The 18991-nt window shown below is 35.6% G+C and overlaps 1 protein-coding gene across 1 annotated transcript in view; it reads right to left on the bottom strand.

Annotated features, from left to right (window-relative positions):
- LOC128989064 (espin) overlaps positions 1-18991 on the bottom strand; it is a 94222-nt gene that overhangs the window by 12303 nt on the left and 62928 nt on the right. The window contains exon 22 of the mRNA XM_054410920.1: positions 18023-18246. Coding sequence (XP_054266895.1) covers positions 18023-18246 — 224 coding nt within the window. The remainder of the gene's footprint in view (positions 1-18022; positions 18247-18991) is intronic.

Raw genomic sequence — 18991 nt, forward strand, 5'->3', positions numbered from 1 at the left:
ATGAAATATTGAAATTGCATATGCCTTCAAAAACGTTCAATGTGTCTATAAGATAGCTCTGCAACCTACGCAACTGGAAGGTATTCAATAAATGCAGTTAAATACAGTAGGAGTAGGCATATAGTATTTAACGTTGCATAAGTTTCGTTGTTAATGATTTTTAAATTCTATGGGCATGATTTAACATTACACGCTAAGCAAGCTATGGATTGTATTTAGTCTTGAATGCAGAGCTGATAAAACTACAGAGACGTCCTGAACGGACGAGATCTTCATCAAGAATGTACCTAGTAATGGACTAAATCTAGCACTCATTTCTTTTCCATCACAGACACCGACTCTCTATAATTGCCCAGTACATCGCAGTTATAGCCAATTTATGTTTGAATTATTGTTCCGGGGGAAAACAATGTATCCCGAGGATCTGAAAGTTCCCTTTTAATAGGAATACCATTTAGGACTAATATATAAGGTTAACGTAGCGTGAATGATTACTATAGGCCTACTGGTATATTGTTAGTGTCTTGAATATAGCCTGCACTGATACAGCTACCTTTTACAGTATCTATTGTTTGCCAATCCCTTAAGTTTCCGAAGATAAGTTTGATTTTGGGTATTACTTATTTTTTCCTACATTTTAACCTTGTCATAATTTTACCTTCTTGCTTCTTCGATCCTATGTAGCGCTCACCTACTAGGGGGGGGGCCTGCACCACAATTGCTTACAAAATAAAATGGTAGGGTCGGATTTTATTACTGTACGTTGATTGTTGTGGCCGTAAATTGTCCATTGTGAGTATGATACCATACCTGGTACAAAGCAGGTAGTCTCCGGCCGTAAGTTCCGAAGGAATTTCACAACTACATACTATAAGTTAATAGACTAGAGGGTGCATGACTACTTTAGATATGCGCCATAGTCTAGGCTTTTGCATTACCAGGCTTGGTTTGTGTTTTAATATCAGACCTTTTTAGAAATGTGAAAATTAACTGTAAGGTGGCTGAGAATGAGTTGGGACATTTTAGAGGAAAAAAGATCGCACGTGGCATTTTATGGTTTTTATTGTTTAGTTGTATCGGCCAACAGCTGTAATTTACATTATTGTTGTACATTACATTGTTGGACTGTCTAGTGAAATATAAAACTACCAACGAACGGCACAGCAAGTAGTTGTCATACTTTAATTCTAACCAATATTGAGTTTGATCTTTATGCGTCACCATACCTACCATCTGATCGTGATGAAAAACTAACAAATTAATAAGTTGGGTTCTATGATGTTCCATAGTTTTAAAACGTTATAAGGTCAACAACATAGTGCAGAGCTATTTCTTTTAAGTTTTGCCGTTGTGAAGTACGGGTAAAGTAGCTAGTATATAAGGTACATATATGTACAGTATATACATGTACAGTACATATATGTAAGGTATATAAGGTATATAACTAGTATATATTCAGTTATAAGGCTTTCAGACAAGAAACAAAAAAAAACTGTATTTGTAAATAAAGGTTAGTTGTATTAGTTTTAGTTAAATTATTTGTTCTCTTTTATTATTGTATTGCAGACTTTGTACCTGACTTGAGTTGTTTTGAAAAGCAATGTATTTTTGTACTGAAAACCGCTTCAAATAAAAGACGTTTCTATTCAATTCTATTCTATATGTTATTATTTATTTAATTATTATTATAAACTATTACAAAGTTTGTGTGTCTGTTATTTTTGGAACTCAATCACGCATTAACTACTGATCGGATTGGGTTCGAATTCTGTATGATTATGGCTCATATTCCCGATTAAAATATAAGCCTATTCTTTTCTCAAAAATCCTTTCGGGTTACGCCCCTGTGGCTCTATAATTTCCCACCACTATATCTATCTATATATTAATAGGCAAGCATGTTTCTTTAAAACCTTTTTTCTCAGCTCGTGTGCATCGCAGGGGAAATCTACGCATACTGTTAGAAAGATATTTGCCTGTAGATGTGCAGAATCCCTTTATAAATTAAAATAGGCTAAAAATAAGCACAAAAAACGAATTTGAAAACTTCAAAAAATTAACATGGACCAACTGGGTTGCCATGATGGTGACGAAATAACAACAAAATGTAAACAGAAAATCAAAACAAATGGAAGAAATCCCAATCACATGTTTTATTTACAGTGTGGGGAGAAAATAGAGAAGTCTGTACATTAATTATTTTTGGTCGAGTTTCGACCACAGGACGACCACTAGTATTTTTTTAATTTATGACGCCAACTGGTTTGAACTAAGTAGCAAAAAGATGTAATAGACAATGCAAACAGACAAAGTAAGGTTGTTTACAGTTATGTTTGTGTCTTTAAATTTATAAAAAATGTTGATATTGTGCAAATATAGCATTTATATTTTTTTATTGCATACTTAGTATACTGACTTTATTTCCCCCCAAATGTTTATGTAGCCTATTGTGTTCGTATGTTTGTTTTCTCCCAAAATAATGTCAGGGAAACGGAGTGGTGTGTTGACATTTTAAGCGCATTACTAACCATGTCCAATAATTATGGTTTGATTACTAATATTATAGATTAGGTGAAACCCGTCGAAATCAACGGTTTACTTTCAAAGCTTACGCTGATTCATCTAACTGCGATAAATTGAGTGAAATTTACATATTTTGAGCATTTAGCATTGTTTAAAGAGTAATAAGTGTAAAAACAATCATAATATTAATTGCGTTAGTTACCAAATATGGTTGATCATTCAATGAATAAAATATTTACCATACCGTACGTCATTTGAGTTATTATTAGTATGTTAACTGGTATCTCTTCTTTTGGAAGAACCTTTAGAAAGTATTAAAATCGTATTGGTGGATCTTTTGTAGTTAAAAACTTCCGCGATTTCATCAGTGTAATAAAGTTAATATATGATTTTATTTGAGAAAAAAATATCTGTAGAGAAGACACGTTCTAACTTCATAGTACAGTAGTATGTTTTCTGTGGGAGGTCCATACGTTACAGTGTAAGTGTGATTTTTCCTTCGTCACGTCGCGTCAGTTCATGTCGTACTTCTGTGCCAATGAATAACCCTCTAGCATAGTTTTGAGAAATTGGTTGTGGGGTTAATGTTAAAGCTAATAACACACTTCTGCACTTGTATTACGTTGTATTGTATTACACAATCGAAGATTTTTCCAAAGATTAAAAACATGTATGACAATAATCTCATGAACCTATGATGATATGTCTAGAATAATATGATAAAATATAGCCAAAAGTGGTGAAAAAGGTAGACACCAACCCGTACAATAGATGATATAAGATAGTTCAATAAGAAATAATTGTAAGAGTTAATGTGATAAAAGCATTTTCCACTGATTTCGTAATGGAACGTTATATTGCAAAACATGACATGACAGAAGGAAATCAATTTTAAAATCAGAAAATAACATTGCAAATACTTCTTTTTCACCACACTATGATTTTTTTTAGCGGTTTTACATACGTTAATTGGTGGCTGAAAGTTACGTTTTGCTGACCATGTCATCGTTATTTGCGGACCGAGCAGGTTTTTGCATCCCTAGGGCCGCAAAATCAGCTTCCCGCTTACTTAAAAATGCATAGTAAATGCCTACACAATCAGTATCCATTGCATTGCAATAGAATTGTTTTATTGTCACCGTTGCCTAGCAACTATTAATTTTTTTTGCTGATTCCTCAAATTATTTCTTTACATAACCTTAAAGTTGTAGTTGTGTTGACTATCGGTGTGCATTATTACAGTGGTAAATAGTGGTAATAACACAAATAGGTGCCCTAGAGAAAGTAGTACCCGGTCCGTATTACTCCGCTGTTTTTCCTCGGCAAGAAATGTGCTCCGCGTTTTGAGAATATAGTTCTGTATGTTTTTGTAATTTGAAGTGGTTTCCGCGCCTAAAAAATGCTTTAAAGGTATTTTCTTGTTTATTAAGATCGTAGGAATGTTTTACAAACGTTTCAAATAAAAGTCCAGAAGGTTTAGAAATACCGAAACTATAAACACGAAATGACAGGTTAAATCTTAGTTATAATAGTCAATCAGCTGCTCATAGTATTTATTATCTTTAAGTGTTGCCAACCTATTTTCAAGCGTACAGTACACGGATTACGTGTAAACAAAGCTAATAGCTCTTGCAGCACTGATAGTCCAGGCGCTAAACGGGTTGAGTATGCACTGAAAGTCTGACAAAATTTGACTTTTGATTATTGTTGGGGACATCTAGTAGACGAAAAAAATCGATGATGTCGCATTTCTAGGGTGGTCACAACTCGGGGGGGAGGGGGGGAAGTTGCGCGGGTCATCGGTTTACGTTTCCGCGTCTAACTCACAAACGGTTAATGATAGACAGGTGAATAAAGCATCTATCTACGCCTAAATATATTGTATTTTAAAAAGGTTATTACAACCTTTCTTCTATCTCTTATACTTTAGGCGCTAATCAACATTTATTGCAAAAAATAAAATTTAAATATACTTTAAAATGAAATATCGGAAATATTGTACGCGTTTAAGACATGTTACAGAAGATTTATGGTTAGAAAAACTAACAAATAGTACAAAAACACCAAGTTTAAGGAAATATGTGCAAAAACAACAGAGCTACGTTTCATTACGTAAGAGTAAACGTGGAAAATTCCTAGTAGTACCGAGGCGCTTATGGACGGTACGTAGCCCAAAGTCAATATAGGTTTGATGTTGTAAGTAACTATTGGAAAGCTGAATTTTTTTATGCTGTTAGACCATGTTGAGATGAGCATTTTCCCAAAAGTCCCCACTCCTACCCCTTTGTGCTTTCGTCTACCCCCCCCCCTTTTAGATAAATTTACAGTCTCTTATAAATTAAGCTATAACTTTAAAACGGGTAAGGATAATAACGCAATCTTTTATTAATCATTTTGCGTTACGATATTATACAAAAAGTGTATTTACCATGGTATCCTAAATATCCATAGTTAAAAAATATCATAAACATAAAAAAATAATTTTTACAGATTAATTTATGAAACTTTTCTTTGTAGATTTTTTATACGAGGTCGCACAACAAAATGTTTGATACAAAATTTGGGGTGCATAGTTTACATTTTAAAATGATACATAGTTATTAACAGTTTTTTGCATATAGTGGTTATAGATAGTACAGTATATTGATTTTACAGGACTTTGACTTTTTTGTGCACCGCAACAATGAAAAAATTACGTATATTATGGTTTTTGTATTTGAATTTGCAGCTTTATATAGATTATATTAACGTTCAGTACATATACAGTACATTCAGTATTCAGTACATATACAGACTGTAGTGGATACATATGAATGAATATCGTGCATTTGCTGCTGTACGCCAGAGCCTCATTTTATTATACAGGGTGTCTCACCTAAAGTGAACCAATAGATAACTTTTTTATTATGAGATATAGAGTAAACTTCTTATGGGACACTACCATTTATTTTAAGATGTTTTTTTAGTGGTTTCGAATTTTAAAAATATGTTCACCATTTTCCAATATGGCTGACAACTTTGTTAGTCCTATGGAATACCCTGTATTTTATGATTGTTTTAGAATGTAAACGCACAATTTTTAAACCTTTTTATTCTTTACATTTTTCTCTAAAGCTACTTGTTTAGGAGTTACATCGAAGAAGAAACGGTTTGTGAGTACATCCTGCATCCTGTAGCTCATAAACGAGTAAGTTTAAGAGCGAAAATACAAAGAATAAACAAGTTTTCAAATCACATCTAGCCTAAATTTATAAAAAACCATAAAATAAATTGTTCCAATATCAAAGTAAACTACCATTTTTTAAATTGTAACCATTTTTAAAACAACAAAATCAGTATTTTTAACGTATTTTATAAATTTTTTCGAACGAGGACTTATATGTGACTTATTTATTCTTTGCACTTTCTCTCTCAACTTACTCGTTTATGAGCTACAGGATGCCGAATGTACACCACAAGCCTTTCTTTTAGATATAACACGCTGTAACTCCTCAATGGGGTAGGTTTATAGAAAAAATGTCACGAATAAAAAAATTGCTTTTAAATTCTAAAAGAATACCAAAATACAGCGTATTCCATAAGAAATAACAAAGTTGTTTCCTATATTGGAAAATGGTGGATATATTTTTTTATTCGTAACCATCCCTAAAAACATTTTTTACAAATAAAGGGGGTCGTCTAATAAAAAGTTAACTCTATATGGAAAATAAAATTTATGTATGTTCACTATGTAATCTCAACCGGGATGAAACGTGTACCGTACCCTTTTATAGCAGAATGTCCAATTTGAAAAAGATACGTCAATTTTGGCCTAACAAGTTATATTTAAATGAATATGAGTTTTTTGAATTTTTAAATGGCAAAGATTGGCGGGCACTTGGAAATTATCTTAAAGAGGCGTGGAGTAAAGGGTGGGAATTGATAATAGAGTATAATTATTAAATTTAAGAATTGAGATATCAATACAAAAATGGAAAAAATCTATGTAATTTAAAATATTTATAAAATATTGTTTGTTAAGTATCTATCAAAGTAAATTATAAAAGTAACAGGTTTGTTTTATGAATTATTAACTGTTTGTAGGAAAAATTCAGATTCTCAGTAGGCTACATTTAAATTTTATTATTCATTCAATAATTGTTATCTGATCTTTATTAGTATGTAGTGCTATTTGTGTACATTCTGTAGTTGAAATCAGTTTATTTTATGAATAATTGTACGTGATTCATGGAATTTTTTCAAACTGTTGTTTTAAAATATGGTAAAAATCAGTGTGTCTAACACAAAACAGACGGTCTTTGACCATTGTTCTTTGCATTAAATAAAAACACTGTATTGATATTTTATTACAATGAACACATTTTCTTCTTCTTCTCCAGAAATCTATAATAATTCTTTTTAAATATTTATTTATCTAATAATTCTTTATGTAGATTATCGTAACGCAAAATGATTAATAAAAGATTGCATTATTATCCTTACCCGTTTTAAAGTTATAGCTTAATTGCTAAGAGGCTGTAAATTTATCTAAAAAGGGGGGTTAGAGGAAAGCACAAGGGGGGAGGAGTGTTGACTTTCGGGAAAATGATCATCTCAACATGGTCTAACAGCATAGAAAAATTCAGCTTTCCCATAGTTACTTACAACATCAAACCTATATTGACTGTGGGCTACGTACCATCCATGAGCGCCTCGATACTACTACGAATTCTCCACGTTTACTCTTACTGAAATCAACGTAGCTCAGTTGTTTTTGCACAGATTTCTTTAAACTTGGTGCTGTTGTACTACTTGTTAGTTTTTCTAACCATAAATAGTTTGTAACATGCCCTAAACAAGCGCAATATTTCCGATATTTTATTTTAAAGTATTTTTAAATTTTATTTTTTGCAATAAATGTTGATTAGCACCTAAAGTATAAGAGATAGAAGAAAGGTTGTAATAACCTTTTTAAAAGACAATATATTTAGGCGTAGATAGACGCTTAATTCACCTTTCTATCATTAACCGTTTGTGAGTTAGACGCGGAAACGTAAACCGATGACCCGCGCAACTTCCCCCCCTCCCCCCCGAGTTGTGACCACCCTAGAAATGCGACATCATCGATTTTTTTCGTCTTCTAGATGTCCCCAACAATAATCAAAAGTCAAATTTTGTCAGACTTTCAGTGCATACTCAACCCGTTTAGCGCCTGGACTATGAACTCATGCACATTTTGACTCAACATTTGGTTGATATCAATCCATACGCGCAAGTTTTCAGCATGATGAGCTCCATCCCGTTCTGCAAAATGCGTGTGCAAAATGCTCCTACTGAACAGCAAAAAGAACTTAGAATGCATAAACGCAACTACTAACGACGTTGCTATGCTAATTTGCGACGATTACGATAATTAACGACATTGCTTTATCCTAATTTCTTATTTGTGCGAATTTGCACGGGTTCACCTAGTATATATTAAAACGTGACAGGGTTTTTTTATTTCACAATTCTGAATCCACCACTTGACGGATTTCCATGATTTTTGTGTTGAAAGAAAGATAGTTTTGAGAACTAGGAAATGTCAAAGCCATAATTTTAGTTTAGGGTTTCAGTTTTTTAGAAAATAAGTTTACAATTTTTAAAAGTCTAGCAGCCAACGCTAAAGCTGGGTTTTCCTAGGCGCGGAAGCGGAGAGCGGAGAGAGGAACGCGGATAGTGGAAAAGAGACTAACATGGTGATCCGCTCCGCATCTAGGAAAACAGTAACATTAAATTACCTAAGACAAGTGGAGTCTGCTCTCCGCGTTCCTCTCTCCGCTCTCCACTTCCGCACCTAGGAAAACCCGGCCTAACATTCTAAGCTAGCTTTTCGTATAATACCATTTGCTTAACGAAACAGCTGTAAACATTAAGCGTGTGTGACACAAATTCAGCATTTTGATAATACCTAATGACATACATAGGGTTGACTTATTAATACTATGTGTAATGTTATACTCATTGATACGTTCATTTAATCGGTAAGAGGATTAAAGATTATTTAAATATTCATGGTAAAATGCTGGATGTTATAATTTATTTTTTAGAACAGTCTTTAAAATTTTCTCCTCCTTGATTGAGATTGTTGTGACTATGCGGGGTCTGAGGAAAGATATTCGTTGGCTTACCTCGGTTTGACAAAATAGCGTCGCAGCTTATTGCATGTAAACTCAAAGCAAGGCCGGTCCTAGACATATATTTTGGGAGGGGTCACCGGGGGGCCTGGGGGGTATGGAACACCCCCCAGCAAAGGAGTGGGGTTCCCCTCCGGGAAAAATTTGGAAATAACGTGCTAAAATGAGTGGTTTTTAAGCTATTTTTAGGACCTAGTTTAATGTGTTCAAGCTTCCCAGTTTATTTAAAGGTAAAAAAAATGTTTAAAAATAAACTTGTACTAGTGTACCTGTTGCTCGAATTCGAGCAATTGCGAAGCATTACAGGCGACTCAAAGATTATGGAAATACTCACGATCTACACAACAGTTAGATATAATCCAAATCTTTTGTAAATATCTTATCTTTTTTCAAAAAGCTTATCTTGTACAGTTAACCTACACAAAGTACACTACCGAACTATGTTGCCGACTCGGCGTCCCGTCACTGCTACCGCCAGAAGAATTGGTTCTCAGTGGAAAGCGTCCGTCGTCTACCGATCTTCCCTACTTTTCATATTGTACAAAAAATAGTCAGAATCGAACGATGAGTTTTAGGTTAGAGTTTGTAATAAATCCTTTCGTTCACCACAAGTGTAAAGACTATAACAAATTTCAATTGGGCAGAACGATTTGCAATAAAAATTATTAAAGTTTCCCTGGTATAATAGTTTATCTATATAAGAAATATTTTGGGGGGTCACGACCCCCCTGACCCCCCCCCCCTGGGGCCGCCCTTGACTCAAAGGTTGAACCTCCTGAATCTTATCCGCTGTAACGGCCAATGATTCGGTGCTGACCCCAGCACCCAACTGGGTTTGCAGGATGCCTTGAATATGCGCAGGAAGTCGTTGCATCCAGATGATCCTCAGTAAGTCATCTTGAACGCTGCTGCCAGCTAACGATTTCAGTCTTCTGAGAAAGTGTGATGGCGTATCTGTACCTAGTTCTTCTTCTACGAGTAACTGTTTAATCCTCTTATGTTTCGAGACTAATCATCTTCTTATTAATTCTTTCTTCAGGCTCGTATAACGGTTTTCCAGATTTAGGTTTGAGAGTAAATCCTCTATTTCGGAAGCAGTCATCTCATCTAAGTGTGTCGCAACTTGTGTGAAACGAAGGCTCCCATCAAAAATGTGCCATAAAGAGAAAATCACCTCAATCTGTATGAACCAAAGTGCTGGTTTCTCACGCCTAAAATGGGGAAATTTTAATTGTGGAGATTGCATTGAAGTTGTGTTGTCAGACGGTCTTGGATTTACTGAATTGTTTCTTTCTTGAGTTTTCTTATTCATTGAATGAACCAAAAAATCTTCTTCTTAATCATGATTTTGTCTTGAATGTTCAGAGTCAACTCCAATGACATCATTGAGCGAAGCTCACTTTCCCTCACTTTGTAACTTCTTTGTAAGAGCATCAGAATGTAATGGCTTGACCAATTGATATGAAATTTGGCCAACAGCTAAAGAATACTGAGCACAATGTTTAGGGTTAAAGATATTTGCAAATTTCCTTCTGGATTTAATTTTACGGGTCACGCAATTTCGCTTGTTATTTTAATGTAAGTTGAAAGAAAAATTATATTGGGTTTATGACATATGGGTGTATCTCGTTTCATTTAAATAAGATAAACATATGTTAATTATTGTTTGTAACTGTTTTGTTTACATTTCAATGTTTACTTTCATCCTAGGTTAAAGTTGGAATGTAACAGTTTATCAATGGAAGTAGCAGTTTTGCTATATTTGTTTTGAGCATGCCTCAAACAAAGGCTGCGTCGTAATATTGGTCGTCGCACCAATAATGCAAATATTGTAAGAGAGTGGCGTCGTGAACAAGAAGAACCAGATGAAGCAGTGGCGGAAGAAGCTGATAATGATAGGCAGTTAGCTAATCAATTCCAACATGAATTATATGCACTAAAATTTTACACTTGCACTAACTGTCATCGCCAACAACTAACAGCTTCAAACCAATCACCGATTTGTTCGCGTTGTCGTTCAAATGCAACTAAATTCACGGCGTAAAAAAATATGGATGTGTCAAGTGTCCCGAACGAATTAACTGATGATTGTAGAACAAATGTTGATTGCACGAGTATATCCCGCTATACGCATTTACAAAGTACAAGCAAATGGTCAGGATGGCCAGTTTCACTACAAAGGTAACATCATTAATGTTGAGCAAGATATTAATGAAATAACATCTGTCTTACCTACACTGCCCAAAAACTTAAAATTCATCATTGTCCAACGTCAAGGCGTCTTTGGCCGTATCAATTTCAAAGTTCGACGTGAAAAACTACAGCAAGCACTTATTTGGCTGAAGGCAAATAACCCATTCTATTTTGACATAACCATTAGTGATGAAGCGCTACACTAACTACCAGTCAATGATTTTGTTCACATGACAGTACTATGTGTACGTGAAAACCAAGAAACTCCTGATGAAATCGAAGAAGACCAAGTTGAAGAAACATCGGTGCCGGAACATATTGTAGGTTGTTAGCTACTTTAGCCATTGACAATCTTTAAATAATGCTTCGCTCATTTATGCGTCTAAAGTGTAACGGCAGACCACCCTAGTTAAGTTGTTTTCTGAGATCTTGGTTTTGCTCTTCCATAAGTTTTACTCTTGCCAATACTTCTTCAATGATTTCCATTATGTGTTCTTGATTTACTTCATTGAATAACAATAGTGATTGAACAATTGAATAATCTTTTGAATTAAAGTCAGGGTCACCAATTTTAGTGGAAAGGACCACATTTAAATGGGAGAAATACCTGAAATAAAGTCTAGAGATTTTCACTAAATAGGATTGTTTTAATTTAACATATTTTAAAAATTAAATAACAATTAACTGTTTAGTACAAATAAAAAGATGAACCACTTTTGTTGGAAAAGCCTAAAAGAATCCTCTTGTTTATTTTTCTCTTCTCAGTAATGAAAAACTTCTGTCAGCTGATAAATCTGTCAGCCTACTACACTCTAAACAAATTATTATCATCAAGATTATTGTCACATCACACTAAACTTAAAATCTACAAAACAATCATAAGACCTTGTAGTGTTATCGTAAGTTAAATGAAATTATATTTTAAACAAGACAAATACTTTATCAGGTAGCTTTAAGAATAAATTAACATTCCGAATGTTTAAAAGATACAAGAACTTTATTGTTAGTAAAATACATAATGTGGTACATTAGTATCTCCTAACTCGTCAATTAATCCAAAACCTAAACATAAACATAATTTAACACAATTTAACTTCTTCACCTTATAACATATTCTAACAGTCTATAATTAGTAAATTAAACTCATCTTTAGTCACTAGCCAAATTTCATCTATTGTGAACAAGCAGAGCTTAATTAAAACTGTCTTCAACTTCTTTTTAAATAAATTAGGAGGAAATTTTAATTGACGAGTTAGGAGATACTAATGTACCTCATCATGTATTTTACTAACAATAAAGTTCTTGCATCTTGTATCTTGTTTATAGCAACAAAAACTAAATAAATAAGATTCTAACACCATATGTTGTCTAACACATATGACTAACAACACATCTCCCCTTTAAAGATCGAACCTCCGGGTAGGTTTCAATTGTCTTGCTGATCTTCTTAGATTCGCTAAAGGATTTGTCTGCGACGCCATTGGAGGATGATCGAAAGGTACTGATCTTCTCAGGTGTTCTGAAGGACTGGTCTACAGTGCTGGTTGAGAGTGATCAGAAGGCATAGTAGTGCTAAATCTTTGCAGTGATCTTCTGTTCCTCCGCAAACAACCATCTTGTGTTTGAATTATATAAGATCGAGGTGCAGGATTTTTTTTAATATAGTTCCTTCTTGATTCCTGTCCCTTATATGGACTTGAGCTCCATCAGGTAGTGTAGGCAATTCTGTGGCTCTATGTCTTTCGTCAAAATAAATCTTTTGACGGTCAATTTTGCTTCTTCCTTTCCCCTCAACTTTTCAGCGTCTACCAGATAGGGTCTTAGTTGATCAGACATTATTGGAACATAGTTGCCGATCCTTCTCCCGAAAAGTAATTTTGCTGGACTTTTCCCATTTTCTAGAGGGGTTGCTCTTAACATAAGTAGCATTTTGTAGGGATCATCACTTTCTTCTAAGTGGTACTTAAAATTTTTTACTTGCGCTTCGATGAAGCCGTTGCTTTGTGAAATTTTGGTCTTGATGTTATCAATTTAAATCCATAATCACGACCAAGTTGTTTGAATTGACAGCAGTCAAATTGAGAACCACAGTCTGCTCTCACTGTCTCAGGTACACCATGACGTGCCTTTGAGCTAGTCTGACATAATATACTGGAACACTTCAGGGGCCGATACCAAACCAAAGGGCATGCGTAAACAAGAGTAGTGCCCCCAAGGTGTTGAAAACTTACTTTTTCAAGTAGTTTGGATGTTCTCTTCGTAACTTTTATCTGCCAGAACCCTTTTTTACAGTCTAGGATGGTGAATAATGTAGAACCATTCAATCTAGCTGAGATGTCCTCTAATGTAGCCAATGGGAAATGTCTACTCTTTACATTTTTGTTTAGATTAGTTGGGTCAATGCAAAGACGTATTTTGTCTGTTTGTTGGACTATAACCATAGGAGACACACAAAGAGTAGGCTCACTTACTGGAATCTTGTCTTTTACCATTTTTGGTCAAGTTCTACTTTCACTGCTTCACGTATTGGATGAGGTATTCGCCTGGGTGGTCGTATTTTGAAACTAGGATTTTCCACAAGATCAATGTCATACTTAAATTATACCAGCAATCCGTTTGGCGAACCCTAGTGTTTCACATGACACTCTTCCTAATATTGATTGATGCCCATTTGGAACCATTACAAACAAGACGGTGTCTTTATGAGACTTTTTGGTTACAACTGGACAAATGGCTTCACCCAAAACTGGAGTTTTTTTTAAATTTGTGTGGTATTTCCAGATTCAAGAACGTTGTTAAAAAGAAACAAGGCATTTAGTTGCAGAAGGTACAATGTTAAGATTACAAGCTAGCGCCAAATCTTAGGAAATAACATTGCACTGAGCCCCAGTATCTAATTTAAACTGCACAGTTTTGTTATTTGGCAATTTTAAGGGTTCTGTCCAATCTTGATTCTTGACCGTGTTAGAGATGCAATCAACATGCAACGGATAATCAGAATCTTCGTTCTCTACAACCTCTAAAACATCAGTATTTTCACTCTTACTAGGGGATTCTTTCGAGTTTTACACATCTTAGCAAAATGACCTTTAGTCAAGCATTGATTGCAAGTTCGATTAAAAGCTGGACATTGGCCTCTAGAGTGTTGTAAACCACAACGTTTACAGTCAAAGACGTAGGCCTAGAAAAGGAATCACCCCTTTTAACAACATTAACATTTTTAGGGCTGTCAGAGGATATTTCTGCTGTTGTTTCTTAGCTTATTTATGTGCCCTACACTTACTAATCGCATCATCTAGGGTAAGGTTATCATTATACAGTAACTTTTCCCTTGAGTTAGAATCTGATATGCCAATTACTAATCTATCTCTAATCACACTGTTTTTTAGCTGCTCAAAATTACAAAAATTAGCTTGGTTAACCAATTTTGTAAAAAAATCTTAAAAACTTTGATGGGTTTCTTGGGTGATTTTGTTGAACAAAAATCGCTCAAATACTTCATTAGATTTACCAACAAAAAACTTATCAAACCGTTGATCAACTTCATCTAATTCAATATCTTCATCATCCATGAAACCTGAAACCAAAACTGTTATATATATCTATAACATCTGGGCCTAAACTAGACATAAATGATGCTACCTGTACTGCATTATTTGATTTCCTATCAAGGCCAGAAGCTGTGTAGTACCATTTCCAATGTTGCTTCCATTTCTTTCAAGAAGGAGCCATCTGAGTACTTGAAACCACAAGACATTTAGGTGGTTTTACATTATTATCCTTGTCTTCTGTATGGTTTGTATGGATACCATCATCTTCCTTAAAGGCATACCTTTTATTTCTATTCCGTGTGGGTTTCGGCACCATGTCATTATATTAATTATTAAATAATTTTACTGAACTAGTAAACATTCTTTAATTGCAAAGAAGTAAAGTAGTTATTTAAAAACAAATAAAAGTCATCATAATTTCCGATGAGTTTAAAAGACTTTGAATTGAAAAATAAATAACAGCAATTAAATTATACCGCTGATCAAAATGTAAACAATTATGTTCTTCATAAGGATAACATGGGAACTTTAACAGCCACTGGGGCAGAGCCCAATGGACTTTTTCAAAAATGTAAGGTCAGTTTGCAAATCTACGCGACACGCTCTTTCCAATGAGACGTCAATGGATAAAATCGGTTAAGAAATGGCAGAGGAGTTCAACCGACAAAGTTTCATGTAGCGTATTAATTATATAGATTCATGAAAGGTTGTGTATTTCTATTTAAACAAAAACTCAATTAAAATATCAAACAATAACAAAACATATGTTGAACAATTACCATATGTTATTAACATATTAACTACTACTGTCACACATATTACTAACAACACAGACCTGTCCTTTATGGAGCTGAAACCTGGGTTATGGATAAAACACAGAGAAAAAACTGAATACTTTTGAAAATATTTCCGTGCAAAATCTTTGGCCCTACTTAAGAAGAAGACTTATGGAGAATTAAACATAATCAGGAACTAAGAGACCTGGTCAAAGGGGCCGGACATAATTGCATAGGCTAAGAGCAGGAGGCTTTGCTAGACGGGCCACATCATTTGAAGAGAGGAAACTAGCACATTACATCAAATATGATCCACTGGGGAGAAAACCACGAGGGCGCCCACAGAAAAGCTGGACGGATGAAGTAAAGAAAGATATGGCCAGGATGGAAGTCAATGAAGATACCGAAAAAGACAGGGCGACGGGCGACATGGAGGCACTCTATTTGGTGAGGCCAAGTACCACTTAGGGTACAAATGGCCATGGGAGTAAGAGTAAGTAGTTAAGTAATATTTTTATTAGCCTTCAACAACCTAGAGGACAAAATTAAAATATATAATATGTTGAGTTGATTGTTAAAAAGACTATGAGATTGTCTTTTTAATTTAAGAAAAAAATATTGATCTGTGTATGCAATAGGTTTTAGAAAAATAAACAACCATCCAAAGCACGTTTTTAATTCTGAAATTTTATCCTCAGGCCTGTGATCCTATGGTTGCCTGAAATATATTGCTTTGTGAATATCTTCTGTTACCATGGACTATAACCAACACAAGTAGACATATTGTAAAATCAAGATTGTTATTCATGTCTAGTTATGTTTGGTGACACTGGGCAATAGTGTCGACGAAACTTTGTGTATATTATTTTATGGTTAATTCTAAGATGTATGTTATTATTTCTTTTATTATAACCAGGGGACGTGCTATTGTTTATTATTAGATCATTTTGAAGCCACAGCAGCAGCATCAATGGCCATGGTATATTTGCTGGAATGCTCTGTGGGTTAGTTTGCTTTATTTTTGTCCCACAAACGAGAGCTTACTTTAATACGTAAAATTAATAGGTGTTTAAGACGCCATTTTGTTAAGACCAGAACCAAGTAACTTCTTTAAACAAAAATTCAATAATCAAAATGCGTCGTGGAGTGGTGTTTAAAAGAAATTATGCCCAATATAGTTTTCTAATAACGATTTGTAGGAAAGTAACTTTAACCAAACTAACATAGGGGACGAAAAAATTAGGCTATAGGGCCAAGGGGCGCCAAAATGCTAAATCCGGCCCTGTCGTTGCCACTTCCTCAGTTCCTTGTCTGAATGTCCTTTGTTGCATGACTACTGTCTAGGGATCCGGGCCCCCTGTCTGCCTGAGCCCCTGGGAAATTGAACTAGTGCCCCCCCCCCCCTGTCACTGGCCCTGACTACATCACTGATGAGATACCAGTGGGAATACTCCAAGAATCTAACACAAGTGTCCATAAAACCTAGTCTAAAGCCATATTTACAAAATTGTGAGTTTTATAGCGTTTTTTTAAGTGGGGGGATTTAAAAGATGAAATAAGACAATGAAAAATGACTTGAATTACAATGTTAACACATTTTCCTATAGAACAGTGTTAATTTGTGATTAATAATTATTTATGGCACACCATGGCGTATCATATGAACCGAAGTCTAGGAGTGTAGTTTTCAAACATTGTTCCTACTTCAGCTAGCTTTCAAATGGGGGTGTATTGCAACAATAGTACGACGGATGCTGACTCCCAAGTTTTCCAGAGTTTTCCATTTACAGTAATTTGGATTCATACCCTATTTGTTGAAAAGTATGTTTTAAAATTCAACTTCATCACTGCACTTCCTATATATGAGTTCACCATTTTGCCGACATGCCTGAATTAATAAACACTAATTGTTAATTGTTGTACGAGGCATGTTTTTTAAGCAAGTACCGTTTTACATTTCTACGATTGGCATTTTGGACACTTGTGCTGTGTATGTGCATCTATTGGCAAGCCTGCGCCGGAAATTTGGAAACAGTCGGCCGCGTTTACATTCGGTTTTGAGCATTTAAAATGGTGCCGCCAATTGAGACTGCCGCCTACTGTGAAGTGCGAGCTGGAATTAGATTTTTAAGTGCTAAAGGTGTGAAAGCCTGAAGTTGTGATTGAAATTCATTATGAGATTATTGAAGTGTATGGCGAGAACATTATGAGTAAAGGAAACTCCTCAGATAATAATAAGATGGTCAACCGACTGTTCTCTCTCACTTTTTTTTATCGACTTTACGCACCAATTCGTCAAGCAATGACAGGGCCTAGTGGCCGCTCATCATAAACGTTGGTGCGGCCGTCTTTAAATGCACTTACCCACTTGCGTACGTGTACCATTCCGTCACTCATAATGTTCTCGCCATACACTTTACTAGTCTGTCGATGAATTTCATTGGCTTTCACACCTATAGCACTTAAAGTTCTAATTACAGCGCGCACTCCACAGTCGGCGGCAGTCTCAATTGGTGGCACCATTTTAAATGCTCAAAACCGGATGTAAACACGGCCGATTGTAGCCAAATTTCCGGCACAGTCTTGCCAATAGATGCACATACACAGCACAAATGTCAAAAATGCCAATCGCAGCGCTGAAGGGAGAAATTTAAAAATGGTACTTACTTAAAAAACACGCCTTGTATAAAAAATACACAACCATGGTAATATACGTTTTCATTTACTTTTGTATTTAATTTTTAAAATTGTACCACTAAAAAATCCTGTAGTTTTAGTTACATCACCAAAACGCCTCATGATGCTAAAAACATCTGTAACTCACCTGTAAGTGAAGGACCGTCCAGTGAGCCAGGTTTGGGTGAAGAGGCTCGTAGAGTGGAGGTCTCTTCTCCACTGCCACTGTCTGCGGATAATTGACTGTCTGACCGCGGGGACTGAGGGGGCTCCTGGTTAGGGGAGGGGGAAAGGGATAGGTCTTCAGGGGGAGGAGGTGGCGGAGGCGGGGGAAGTGCTGATCCTGGCTCTGACACCACTCGCTTCAGTGCTCTGGAACAAGGGGAAAACCTTTGTAATATATTTTATGGAAGAAACCATACTGGAGTGCCGAGTTTGTGAGGTCCAAGGATTTCAAGTCCCCAATGTTGTCTAAAAGATTCAAACTTTGTTACAACTGTTAAGGTGACCATATGACTCCACTAAGGTAGGCTTGCTGCAATAGAGTTGACAGTCAAAGTTTTCTTACTCATGGCGTTTGGTAAATAAGTCTTTAACACGTTCGCTGCTACGGACGTTCCGGAACGTCAAACGGGCCACGGCGCCAGGAGCTAGGAACGTTCCGGAACGTCGCCGTTCATCGATGTTTAGCGTTACCATGGATCAGCCAGCTCGTCACGAGCGTCCTATATTTCTTTGCAGCTCGTGGGGATGTACTTTTCTGACAATAAAAAATATAGTTTCCCAAAATCACCACCAGGGTCGTTTAGAACAGGGCTTTGTCCCACCTATTTCCTGCTAGATAGCGAGACTACTTTACCGACTGCAACCTGGGTAGTGCTGCTATCCATCAGAATCACTTAGTACTATGTCCAAAGCCAGTTTTATTGCAGAACATTGCCATCCAGTACAACTACTGTTGTTTTTACTGTAATTCAGTGTATCGGCAGCAATGTTTACGCAGCGGCAAGCGTTAGTTCAGCTCCTGGCGCCGTCCCGGCATCTAGCGGTCAGCAGCGAACGTGTTAACCCGAAGGTTACCAATGCAGTTGATAATGTACCTAGTTGTTTTCTTCTT

The sequence above is a fragment of the Macrosteles quadrilineatus genome, unplaced genomic scaffold (genome assembly GCF_028750875.1).
Source record: "Macrosteles quadrilineatus isolate MER2022 unplaced genomic scaffold, UCM_ALF_1.0 Scaffold_3__2_contigs__length_128488019, whole genome shotgun sequence".
NCBI lineage: Eukaryota > Metazoa > Arthropoda > Insecta > Hemiptera > Cicadellidae > Macrosteles > Macrosteles quadrilineatus.